Below are 13,610 nucleotides of genomic sequence, written 5' to 3'. Positions count from 1 at the left end.
TGTTCATGAATGTCACAAATTTGCTTATTAGAATCTGAAATATTTCTCATACCTTTTATGTCCTTTCTTATTAATTTAATGAGATTAGATCTTCATTGTAGTCTCAGACTATTAGGCTCCGCTATACACTCACAAGGACCTTGAGTTTGCATCATGAGCAGAAACCAGGTTTCAGAAGACAAAAGGCCAGACACAAAAATAAAGGAGAAGAGACTGCAGGTGAAGACTGCCGACCAGCAATAACAACAATGTGCCGAATCTGAGAGAGCTCTGGCTACATATGACAACATTACAAATGGCTCTGGCATTCAGTTCAGGGCTGGAGAGAGATTCATTTGGAGGCACTTCATGTCTGCCATCTTTCTTTTACACTGATATAACCCCTAGCCTTTATGTGTACAGCACAATGGCCAGAGAGAACAACAGTGTGAAATATTTGAACACAGAAAATGTTCTTTATATCATACCAGACATAAACATCACATAGTTAAAAACAGTATTACTTATAATGGCTATGGCTGTCAATGTAATGCATTCATTTAGTTACCATTTGTAACTTGGAAAAGCATTTTAAAAACACTGAACAAAAAACAATACAAAAAAAACACAATACAGCAGCCAATTGAAATGCACATATAAACAACTATAATAGGTTTACTAATCTGCCACACTTTAAAACCCTTAAAATTACTTAAAGGTGACATATCATGAAAATCGGACTTTTCCAGGTTTTAAGTGCAATAATCAGGTCCCTGGTGCATCTACCAGCCAAGGAAACGTGAAAAAGATTAACCCAGTAACTTTGTTTTGGTAAGCCTTTTTCTGCAAGCCTCTGAAAAAATGAGCGTGTCTGATTTCGCTCCCTTGGTGACTTGGCAAAAGGATCTCATTATAATATTACCGCCTCTTAATCTGTAAGTTTCCACCCAAGGCGCCGTCATTTTGATTTCGCAAGCGACAACGGTGTACCAGTTCAAAAGTTTGAGCAAAACATGCTAACTGTTCTGTCTTTGGCTGTACAGATGAGCACAGAACACTATTTAGAGTTCCAGCCTCAGAGGAGACAACAGAGCAGTGGATTTATTGATTTATTTACTGTATATTGCTGCTGCCACACAGATCTAAAATAAACATGTGATTTATTTCCCAGCTGTTTACCTTCACAGACATAACCCACTGTTTTTTGTAACTCGTGTGTGTTTTTAACGTAAACTTGTGTGTGAATGAGAACTCAGTTTAGTACTCTCATTCTGTGACAGCCGCTTTCTGTACGAGTGCACTCAGAAAACTGTGTAAGGTCTAAAACGCATGATTTCAGCATGATAAACATGATAATCAGAACCAAACAGATGTTTTTAGCAGGTCCGTGCTGTAAAGGCGCAGCTCTATTCTGGAAAAGGGGGCGGGGAGCAGCAGCTCATTTGCATTTAAAGAAACAGGCCCGAAAAACAGCGTGTTTCTGCTTCCACTCAAAATAGGTATTTTCAAAATGATATAATAAATGATCTGTGGAGTATTTTAAGCTGAAACTTCACAGACACATTCTGGGGACACCAGAGACTAATACTACATATTGTAAAAAGGGGCATAATATGTCTCTTTAATATGGGGGCTTTTTCCAGCATATGTTGATAAAGCTTAAGATTAATAGCAAATTTTATCAGCATATCATTTAATTAATTTGATAAAGAAATGTAATGATTGACAGCTCTGCTTAAGGCTAATTACAAAATAGTTAAGGCTCTCAAATCTGATTGAGCTATGTTTATAGCTGTGGTAAAAAGCGCATGTGTGCACATTTTAAACACTAGAAGTGGAAAAAAAAGTTTTCTACTAACTTCAATAAACAGTCTTTTTCTAATAACAATTTTTTTTCTACTAATACAGTTTAATTAAAGGTTGTGTACTTAGTTACCAAGAAAAGAAAATAAGAGTTAAAATAAAGGTTAAGAGCAATTGAGACATAAAGGAAAAAAAATAGTCACCTTAATTTTAAAAATTAAATTATTACTGTATTTTCCTGTTTCTAGTATATGTAAAATACTGAAATTAGCAAAACACCTTATACTCTTCTTACTCATTATAATATTACAAAAATATAATGTAGATTTTACTATTATTGAATGAGCACTGTGCGATGTCCAAACAGACTGCACTATATTTTATGTATAATCGTTTTCTATTCTTAACCGTTTTAAATTCATTTTAAACCTCTTAAATCAATTTTTTTTATCATTTTCAAAGTTTTTAAATTAAATTCCTTGTTTTATTGTTGTGATTATTTTTTCTTTTCTTTTATGTAAAGCACTTTGAATTATCATTGTGTATGAAATGTGCTATATGAATAAACTTGCCTTGCCTATCCTGTATAGAAATATATATACAATATACAGATATATATACAGAATACAAAAACTGCTGAAATTAGCAAAACAACACCTTACACTCTTCTTACTTATATTACAAAAATATCATGTATTTCATAAATATTTTACAGTAAAATATATTTAATATTTTACTATTATTGAATGAGCACTGTGCGATGTCCAAACAGATTGCACTATATTTTATGTATAATCGTTTTAACCGTTTTAGTGCTATATAAATAAACTTGCCTTGCCTATCCTGTATAGAAATATATATACAATATACAGATATATATACAGAATACAAAAACTGCTGAAATTAGCAAAACAACACCTTACACTCTTCTTACTTATATTTCAAAAATATCATGTATTTCATAAATATTTTACTATCCTGTATAGTATACATAAATTGCTGAAATGAGCAAAACAACACCTTACACTCTTCTTACTCATTATAATATTTCAAAAATATCATGTATTTCATAAATATTTTACTATCCTGTATAGTATACATAAACTGTTGAAATTAGCAAAACAACACCTTACACTCTTCTTACTTCTTGTGTTTCTACAATCTTCTTAATATTTCTACATTATTTTATATACATTATATTATATTATATTATATTAATGCATGTCTACATGTCCATTAAACATTAACTGAAATCCATGATTATTTCTGCATTTCAGAAAGAGACAGATGACAGCTGTGCTGAGCCTCTTCACACAAGGACATCCAAAACGAAAAGAGATCATCCAAAAGAGATGCTTTAGATGTGATTACAGTTTATGTTATCACTAAAAAACGCCTCTCCGCTCAGACCCAATCTGATTTTGTTGAGCCACTTCTAACTATTCCCAGCAAGCAGAGAGAACATGCAGTAACCCGGAGCTTTCTGCCATTGGCGACAGAGATGGAGGCTTGTTTCATATCCATCACTCTAATTGTATTTCATGAATCCTGAAGCTCAAAAACATGGTCTTTTTTTACAGTCTATGGTCCTAATACATTCACCTTACAAAAAAAAAAGTCAAACAGTTTTATTCACCAGCAAAACATCCTCCGTACTTCCATACTTCACTTTAATAGCACCGTAACCATTAAAACTAATCATTGTGATACTCCATATAATAATCAGTTCAAAAGAAGCAGAATCCCTTTTTGTCCTCCAGACAGTGTAATCTGTACTAGACGAGGAGAAGGAGTTTAAAACACTATGCTCATTGTACAGTATGACTAATGGCTTTGTTCAACGACGGCTTTAGTTGTAATGGTGGTGTTTAGAGATGAAGTCTCACATTGTGGCTGGACCCTTCCCTGAAGCCAAAGTGCCTCTGAAAACCCCTGATAAATCGTCTTAGTATTTCAGTGAAAAATCCTTGCTCATTCTTTTAAAGGCGTTGTATTATTGCATTGTGGATCTGCTTCAATTCAACGCAGCTTTTAAAAGCGGTTCATATTGAAGCATGGGGAAGCACAACTTATATTGAACCCAACGGCAAACTCGCAAATAAGCACTGCTGTGAACAGGGTTTGAAATGAACTTTTTCACTCAACAGCCAATTTGGTAACTAACTTTTTAAGTTACCAGCCATTCAGAACTTCTACAGTACAAGCTAAAACAAAAATATCAGAAGAAGACCAGATTATAAGCCAGAAATCATGGCTTAGATTTAAAGTATATTTATTAAACATGATTTGAAAGTTTTCAGTTTTTGACAGTCAGTAATTTGCGGATTGCATTGCATAGCATAAAATGAAATGAAATCTCAGTGACTACACATGAAACAAATAAAATTCGTTGCAACATTTTTTCATAATTTTTGAAAATATTTGAGTTAGAAAGTAGGGCTGTCAAAATGGCTATAAAACTAAATTCGAATTTTGTACTTAAATATTATCAATATTATAATTTCATAATTTCAGTTAGGGGGGAAAAATATTTTCAACAGCCAATTTGGTAACTAACTTTTTAAGTTACCAGCCATTCAGAACTTCTACAGTACAAGCTAAAACAAAAATATCAGAAGAAGACCAGATTATAAGCCAGAAATCATGGCTTAGATTTAAAGTATATTTATTAAACATGATTTGAAAGTTTTCAGTTTTTGACAGTCAGTCATTTGCGGATTGCATTGCATTGCATAAAATTAAATGAAATCTCAGTGACTACATATGAAACAAATAAAACAATACAATTTGTTGCAATGTTTTTTCAGAATTTTTGAAAATATTTGAGTTAGAAAGTAGGGCTGTCAAAATGGCTACAAAACTAAATTCGAATTTTGTACTTAAATATTATCAATATTATAATTTCATAATTTCAGTTAGGGGGGGAATTGTGTTTTCTCAGGCCATTCATTTCAAAATGCGTTCGTAAAGGACACAACTTTTGTTCCAGCAGATGGAGAAGCAGCAGAAATGGAGATAGATAATGATAATTTGTTTTGAAATGAAAAAGCAGACAATACTAACAAAATCTGCTTCCTGTCTGGCATCCCACCAAGTCACCAATTTTGCTTTTGTAGGTGAAGTACACCATTTTTTTTTATGTTTTATTTATTTATTTTTCCCATCTTGGTTTGGGAAATATAAGGGGAAAACAGGGGAAAAAAGTAGACCTCCAATACTCAGGATCTAAAAAAAGTCTAATAAATCATGAGTTGTCCAATTACAAATAATAATACTGTAATGTTCAAAACAAGTATATTGTATATTTAGTTAGCCCCTTTATATTATTGGTACCATGGTATTCATTTACATTGTACTTCAAGGTGAATATAATTGTACAACTATAAAAACATGATATTACTATGATACCATTAAACACAGTATCACAGCACATTTTAATAATCTTTTTGTTAATGACAGTGCAGCAATCAAAGAAAAACTATACCGGATCAAGTCTGAAACCCTTGAGGTAAAAACAAATAATCAGCTTGTACCCAGTAAGGACAAATCAATGTCAGGATTATATCCTACTATATATTTCAGTGCTCACTGCCATTCAAACGCAGTTGGTTCTCAGGCTATGAAGCTTCGGAGCTGAGCAGAAGGCTTCATAACTTATTCAGATGCCTTGCTAACACTGTTTGGCGATGTAGCACATCAGAGAATTATAAGTTGTCACCTGCTATTCAGGGGAAGTTCAGATCTATCTGTAGGCGAGGATTTAATGTGACTCTTATAAAGCCTGAAATAAACCCGTTAAAAAAACCCCTCTATAATTAATTGGAGGTGATGGCAATATTTTTAGAAAAATTTCAGTGTGGATCTGACAAAAACGATTCAAAAACGATTCAACAAAATATGACACCTCCGTTTCAGTATTTAAAAACTTTAAGTGTTATGCTTGAAAACGCTTTAATTTCCTTCAAATAAAAGCCATGTTTGACATTTGTTTTGTAATGCAATGACATTCAGACATTTTTAAAAGAATAGTTCACCCAAAAATGACATTTTGCTGAAGATTTACTCACCCTTAGGCCATCCAAAAAGATTTGGAGAAATTTATCATTACATCAGTTGCTCACCAATGGATCCTCTGTGAGTGAATGGGGTGCCGTCAGAATGAGTCTAAACAGCTGATAAAAACATCACAATAATCCACAAGTAATCCACATGACTCCAGTCCATCGGTTAATGCCTTGTAAAGCAAAAAAATGCATGTTTATAATAAATTCATAATCAAGACATTTTTTACTTCAAACCATGGCTTCTGGTTCCATAATAATGGTCCATAATTCATAGTAACACTTCCTCCAGTGAAAAGTTCATCCCCTGTTGTCTGTCCTCTCACATCAAATCCACCAACATATTTGTTTAGAACTGTTTTGGACTTGTAAACATTGCTTGATCTGTGCGCATTTCTCTCCTAATTCAGACGAGACAACTTCTTCACTGGATAAAGCAATATTATGGATAGAGGACTGGTATTTTAGTTGGAAACAATGACTGAAATTACAAAACATCTTAATAATGGATTTGTCTATTACAAACATGCATCTTAACTGATGGACTGAAGTCATGTGGATTACTTGTGGATTATTGTGATGTTTTTATCAGCTATTTGGACACTCATTCTGACGGCACCCATTCACTACAGAGGATCCATTGGTGAGCAAGTGGTGTAATGCAAAAATTTTTCAAATCTGTTCTGATGAAGAAACAAACTCATCTTGGATAGCCTAAGGGTAAGACAATTTTCCTTTTTGGGCAAACTATTCCTTTAAGCACCCAAATGCATTTGAAGCCACTATTTAGTATAAAATATAATAAATGCAATGATACACAAATAAATATGAATTTTCTCATAGTCTTTCAAAGAAAGTGGCAACATATCTAATGCATTTTAATCAACATGCCCTTGTTATTTTTCAAGGGCATCACAGTTTTGGCGGGAGACGTTCCTTCTTCTGGCATAAAGTGCGTTACTTGCAACAGCCCTGACAGTTAACGACGTTGCCCCCTCAAGCGACTCTAGACTTGCTAATGTCCCTGTGACAAGCCAGCATCCTCCTGGGATCCAACCCAAATGCTGCCTTTGGCACGACCTCTCAACACTTCATCAAGCCGCACCAGGAGCATCAATCTGGATTAAATTTAAGTGACTTCAAGGGTCATAAAATACACTGCATTTGAGGATGCTAGTTTTGCCAAGTCTCATCTAAATGGGATTACAAACCGAATGATATTTGTAATTATTTCTAATAAGTAAAAGTGTTTTTGTGTTTGTGCACTCATTTTCAATGAATGTGAGTGGGCATGTGTATTCATACATGGGGTAGAGATGTCACAGACTGCATAAGCAATTAATTTTGTTAATTGTCTTTTGTCAACAGTGTAAATATGCCTGTTATCATCTGCGAGGAAGTCAAATTGAAAGTCAGATCGTCTGGTTATGTTGCCACTCCAGCATCTCTCCCTGAGCTCAGCAGCACGTGCACAGCAATATTTTATCAGCCCCATCCGTTCACAGGTGTCTGATGTTGTTTCTAAGGAGGTTTCAACACCAGACCTGTATATATTTGAGTGCAGTGCTATGAAAGCTGTTTACTGAACTCGGTTGCACACAAGGTCCCTTGAAAGCGGGGGTCTGGAGTGTGGTTTACGCACTTTGTGATTTATATTTGCAATGAAAACTATCCAGCCTAATTTGAGGAAACAAACCGCTATTGATGATGCATATTTTGTTATATCTGTCACAAAACATTCCAAAGATAAATGGAAAATGCTTACATGTTGACAAAGGAAATTGAATTCTTGTTCGAAATATGGTCAGAAAAAAACATGACTTGATTAAATGGCATAAACTTTTCTGGTGGGAGGAAATATCGTTTTTTCTATTTGAATATATTTAAAAATGTAATTTATTCCTGGGATGCACAGCTGAATTTTAGGCATCATTACTCCAGTCTTCAGTGTCACGTTATCCTTCAGAAATCAATCTAATATGCTGATTTGGTGCAATAAAACTAAATACACATATTCATGATACACTCAACAAAAACAAGTCTTGCTTTTTGCAGTGTTGCTTCTCTGGAAAATGAATCTGGTTTCAAAAATGTATAGATATTTTTACTGGGAAAACAGTAAAATAAATAAAAAAATAAAAAAAGTCAATTAAAAACTCATATAGAAGTACTTTTTTGAAAAGTGACTAAGAAATATACTTATGAAAAGAAGCGATAAAAAATAAAGGCATTATTTGGATGGTTTAAAATTTCTTTAAATTCTGCATTTTGAGTGTTTTTATAATGGCTGTCAGTTGATTCTTAATGTAATGCAATTAATTAGATAAAAAATGTCATAAATCGACACAATTATAGATGCCTTCTGACCAGTACAAAAATCTGTTATTTTAAATTGTAATCATTTTTTCAGTTTTTACTGTATTTTTGATCAAATAAATGCCTCATTGGTGAGCATAAAATACTAATAGCTTTTAATAAACTTTTGAATTGTAGTGAATTTATAAATCTTTGAAATGAGATCAATTTAACTGGGTTAAAATTTACTTGGACTTAATTTAGTAGATTTTATTGTGAATATACATGTATTTTGTCTTCTTGCACTGGCAGATTCTACATTTGTTTTTAACTTTTTATTTAAAATAAGTGAAAAAGTATCTACCAAAGCAATACGACAACAATTGTTCATGTTTAACATGCATTCTCTAAAAACATCTTACTGGTTTAATAAACCTTCAATTTAGTAAACTACTTTTTTTTTTTTAATCTGGAAAATAGACTAAATACTTGCTAAGAATAGGACTATTTGCAATAAAACCGCTTTCAGTGTCAGTGGTGCATTGTGAAAAGAGACCAAGTGTGAAAACCTTCAAAATCACCAGCTTACCGATCTGCCAGTCCCACTGCACCTTCAGAAGTTCCTTGTGCTCCATAATAGCCCTGAAAAACAGAAACACAGCGCAACTCCCATTAGCCACAGGTGAGCTCAGCTCAGCTGGGGAAAAACTAGAACGTCAATAAAAGATAAATAGCGACAGCGCCGAAGTCTCGACAGCATGCTTCATTTTGACAGGTGGGCGATTTTGGCAACAATGGGCAGTGTGACAAATCCAGCCAGCCTGAGCAGAGTGGTCAATCTCCCCTGAAGCCCTCCTGAACAGTCCGAGGGATTCTCGTGACACACAGCCAGTTCTGTATGAGCTTTTCTGACATACTAACAATGACAGGTCATCCCATCCCCCCCACGCACAATTAAAGCCACGCAGGAAACAATCCTCTGGCCCTGTGTGACACCTCTGTAGAGCCATCACAGGACCGTGCTGATGATCTGTTGCCAAGGTTACAAGTCTCATCGGCCGACAGCATCTAGAGGTGCATCAGCGGGAGACCGTTCCTGCAGCCCTGAAGCCTGCAGATGAAACTATTTGATGCAGGCAGAGAGAAAGAGAGAGAATATTCTAGATCCAGTGATGTTGTCACGCTGCTTCCTCCAGAGCCCTTTCTGAAGCAGTCAGACTTTAAGTGGAAGCAGGGTTTGACTGTCATCCATAATTCTAGCCTGCTGTCAGATATGAATGCCTTTCAGCATAATTACACCCAACTGGCATGGATAAACAGTGTCGTTGGCGTTTATGTAAATACGCCACAAATATAGATGTTAAAGCGCATTGAAGCTCCGGCACCGGGGGAATAAAGGTGTTAGATGAGAATGCGACTCCAGCTGCAGCTGCTGAATGTTTGCTGGGCCTCGTTTGCAGATGGATAAAAATGACAGGAGACAAGAACCTTCCAGCTGGCTCACGCTTGGAAGTAGCTGGGATGTGTGGTGCCGGAGATCCAAACGGCTCTGGTGGAAATTATAATTAAACATGCAGGCTGTGTAAACGTCAAACTGTGAGGAGGATCTGAGGGTGACGGCAGGTGTATGGCGTCACAATCCGACTAGAAAAATCATTACGTTTCTATGAAAACCATGTGAAGGTGATCTGCTGTTAGAGCATTAAATAATCATGGTTAAACAGTTGACAGGGAATCCTGAAGAAACTTGGAGAAAAGCGTCTTTATTTAGAGTTCAATGGTGATAGACTATAGCGAGCATTAGATGGCGGCAATTGTCATTTAAATGTAAAAATAGGAGAAATGAGCAAGAACAATTAAATATCCAGTACTAGCTGGTATACAGTATATATCCAGTATTAACTGATAACATTAAATTAAAAACTATATGGGACCAATGTACAATACTATTCAAATGTTTGAAGTCAGTAAGATTTTTTTAAGTTTTTGAGTCTCTTATGCTCACCAAGGCTGCATTTATTTGAGAAAATACAGCAAAAGCATTATTACAATTTAAAATATCTTTTATATTCTGATATATTTTAAAATGTAATTTATTTCTGTGATGGCAAAGCTAAAAAGATGTTCAAAAGAATGACATTTATTTGAAATAGAACTCTTCTAAATGTCTTTACTGTCACTTTTATTCAATTTAATGCATCCTTGATGATTAAAAGTAAAAAAAAAAAAACATTTTGAACAGTATTGTGCATCCCTAATTGACAGTCATTCAAAAGTAGCCATTTATTCTTAAGGGGCAATGTCATTTTATAGAGCAATTTCAATTTAAGTGTAATTGTTCATTTAGCCTCGCTGTTTAGCCCCGCCACCGATTCATGCATTTAGTGTAAATAACGAGAGAGACAAACGCAGGTCTACACAGTAACTAAATGATAAATATGGCTCCGAAGACAACAAGACACTGTGCAGTGCCAAGCTGTGGCAAAACAGTCTTTGCATTGAACTTCCTTCTGATGCCAACATTAGGAAAGAGTGGATGAATTTTATTTTTAATCAAATTCCAGACCGCGTCAGTAAGAACTTGGTCCTTTGTTCACTTCAAAAAACAACATAATTTAGAAGTAATAGGCTATTTTCTGTCCTGTTTTGACCCCCTCATCAGAACGCTCTGTTTGAATAGCCGGATTGTAGACATGGAAGTAAACGACACTGGTATGATTGGCTACATGATGGACGCTGCTGTGATTTAGGTTAAAAACGCATATATATCCAGTACATATCAAACGATCTGTAATAACAGACAAAGCAATAGTGACCATGTGATATAAACAGTTACTCACACTTGTGTATTGCGACATTACTGTCGGATCTGATATAGTAGCTACAAAATAAAAAAAATAATAATCTTGATAACATTATAAGTGGACCTCAGAGAACAGTACTTAATAAAAAAGGCAGTTCATGACCCCTTTAAAAGTTCATAGTAAGAGACTCACAGTTGGATACCACTGAAGAAGGAGCCAAAGAGACCCATCATTCCCAGGAATTCGACCCGGCTCAGGTTTTTTACGATGAACTCCTCACAAACGTTGGAGATGCCGTAGAGCGTCGCCCCCGCAAGTACCAATAAATCCCCTAAGAGCTTATGGTCCCCTGTATAGATCAGACATTAGCGTTATATTAGGTCATACACCAGGTGTGAAAAACTTGTTGCATCTTTCCCAATAAGACTCATGGCTGTATTAGATCAAAAGGGTGTTTCTACTAAATACTGAGCAAAGGGTCTGAATACTTAGGACCATGTGTTATTTCAGTTTTTCTTTTTTAATAAATCTGCATAAATGTCAACAATTCTGTGTTTTTCTGTCAATATGGGGTGCTGTGTGTACATTAATGAGGAAAAAAAATTAACTTAAATGATTTTAGCAAATGGCTGCAATATAACAAAGAGTGAAAAATTTAAGGGGGTCTGAATACTTTCCGTACCCACTGTATATACTAAAAACATAACTGAACTCAAAAACTATTTTTGTTTTTCTTTTAGTTTCTGTAGTTTAAAATGAAAGCAATACATATGTAAGAAATCTCAATTCTCAGGAAACACAACACACATACTAATAAAATGTATACTTGAATGCACTGCAAGTCACTCTGGATAAAAGCATCTGCTAAATGCATAAATGGAAATGTAACATTCACTCAGCGGTAGGTAAACTATTCAGAGACAACTCAAACAACAGCAGAATTGCTGCAAATTAGTGTGATTTTCATTAGACTGCCCCGTGGGGAAAGCTGTGTGTGAAATTGTAAGGACAAGCCCCCACTGTCCATTCATATTTAATAAAGGACTCTGAAACGGAATCAGTCTGCATGATGCAGGATTCTCGGGAGGATTGGGCAATGCTTTACACTGATGTAATGTCTGGAATGTGGCTGCATGTGAAACAAAACACCACCCAGGGGAAACGAGAGAGGGTTATTGTGTGGGTTAATATTCAGGGTGTACCGTAGCATTGTGAAGGGACGTGGACTTACCGAGGCCTTGCTGTCGGCCCACCAGGACGTCGGCGCCCACCATGCAGCCCATGCCCAGGAGACACACGCCCACACCCACAAAGTGCAGCACTTTATACCTGACTAACAGGAAGAACCACGACAGCAGCAACACCACAGGGATCACGAAGCAGTCCAGCAGCTGTGGAATACATTGAAAAACTGTATTCAATAAAAATCCAAAACATGTTTTGACATATCCCATATTCATACAAAAAGCATTTTTAAATTCAAACTCAATTATAGAAGATAGGACGACAGATAAACAGTACGATAGTTGATTGATAGATAGAATGATAGAACGATAGATAGATAGAACGATAGAACGATAGATAGATAGAACGATAGATAGATAGTTGACTCGAAGCAGTCCAGCAGCTGTGGAATACATTGAAAAACTGTATTCAATAAAAATCCAAAACATGTTTTGACATATCCCATATTCATACAAAAAGCATTTTTAAATTCAAACTCAATTATAGAAGATAGGACAACAGATAAACAGTACGATAGTTGATTGATAGATAGAATGATAGAACGATAGATAGTTGACTGATAGATAGATAGATAGATAGAACGACAGAACAATGGATGGATAGATAGGAGATAGACAGATAGACAGATAGATAGATAGATAGATAGATAGATAGATAGATAGATAGATAGATAGATAGATAGATGGATGTTCATACGGAATACTTCATACGAAATATGGAAATTCAATTCAACTCAAGAACTTAAACGGAACCCTTTATTAAATGTATTATTATTTTTCAGTGCTGGTTGATAACCTTCACTAGATTATACAGACCTCCTTGGACGGAAGTGTGGAATCTCTGAGCTCATTTAAATAGCTCTCTGCTGTGATGTTGCAGTGCTCACTGGACTTATTTGAGTTAACTGATCCCATTTTCAGAGTCCAATTTTCAGCTCTAACCTGTTCATATTCCTCTAGTGAGGTATTGAAAAGTTTAGAGAAAATACATTTTTCATAAGGCCTCAATGACTGAAGGACACACAAGAGATAAAACGAGGTCATAAAATTTATACTGCGCCTCCATTCATGCACCAAAATCAGAGACATTTGTTAAAACTCCACAATTTTTGTCTCAGCTGATAAAACGAAAAAAGATAAACGGAGAGAAAGAGGAGAATATATAAGCAGAATTAGTCAAGACATTTGCATTCTGGACCTCAGCCAACACCATTAACATCTATAACAAGTAATCATCTACCTTTAATGGGCAAATGTTTTAAGGAGCGGCTCCATCGCATGGTTTGGCATGACTGCCTATTAATATTGATGAGCCATTGCGTAACCGCATTACTGTCTATATAAAAATGTTAAAATACACTTGTTGTGAACCACAGGGGAAACAGCACGCAAAAGTTTGGGAGGTAGGAAGCATCTCTTCCACA

At 35.3% G+C, this 13,610-nt stretch overlaps 1 protein-coding gene across 1 annotated transcript in view; it reads right to left on the bottom strand.

Annotated features, from left to right (window-relative positions):
* Positions 1 to 6,858: 6,858 nt before the first annotated feature.
* LOC107549682 (solute carrier family 35 member F1-like) overlaps positions 6,859 to 13,610 on the bottom strand; it is a 74,112-nt gene continuing 67,360 nt past the window's right edge. Inside the window, exons 4-7 of the mRNA XM_016230856.1 lie at positions 12,174 to 12,333; positions 11,135 to 11,291; positions 8,628 to 8,780; positions 6,859 to 6,961 (exon numbers count right to left, since the gene is read on the bottom strand). Coding sequence (XP_016086342.1) covers positions 6,859 to 6,961; positions 8,628 to 8,780; positions 11,135 to 11,291; positions 12,174 to 12,333 — 573 coding nt within the window. The remainder of the gene's footprint in view (positions 6,962 to 8,627; positions 8,781 to 11,134; positions 11,292 to 12,173; positions 12,334 to 13,610) is intronic.

Source organism: Sinocyclocheilus grahami, unplaced genomic scaffold, assembly GCF_001515645.1.
Source record: "Sinocyclocheilus grahami isolate Dianchi unplaced genomic scaffold, SAMN03320097.WGS_v1.1 scaffold378.1, whole genome shotgun sequence".
Classification (NCBI taxonomy): domain Eukaryota; kingdom Metazoa; phylum Chordata; class Actinopteri; order Cypriniformes; family Cyprinidae; genus Sinocyclocheilus; species Sinocyclocheilus grahami.
This window is presented reverse-complemented; position numbering and strand designations above follow the sequence as displayed.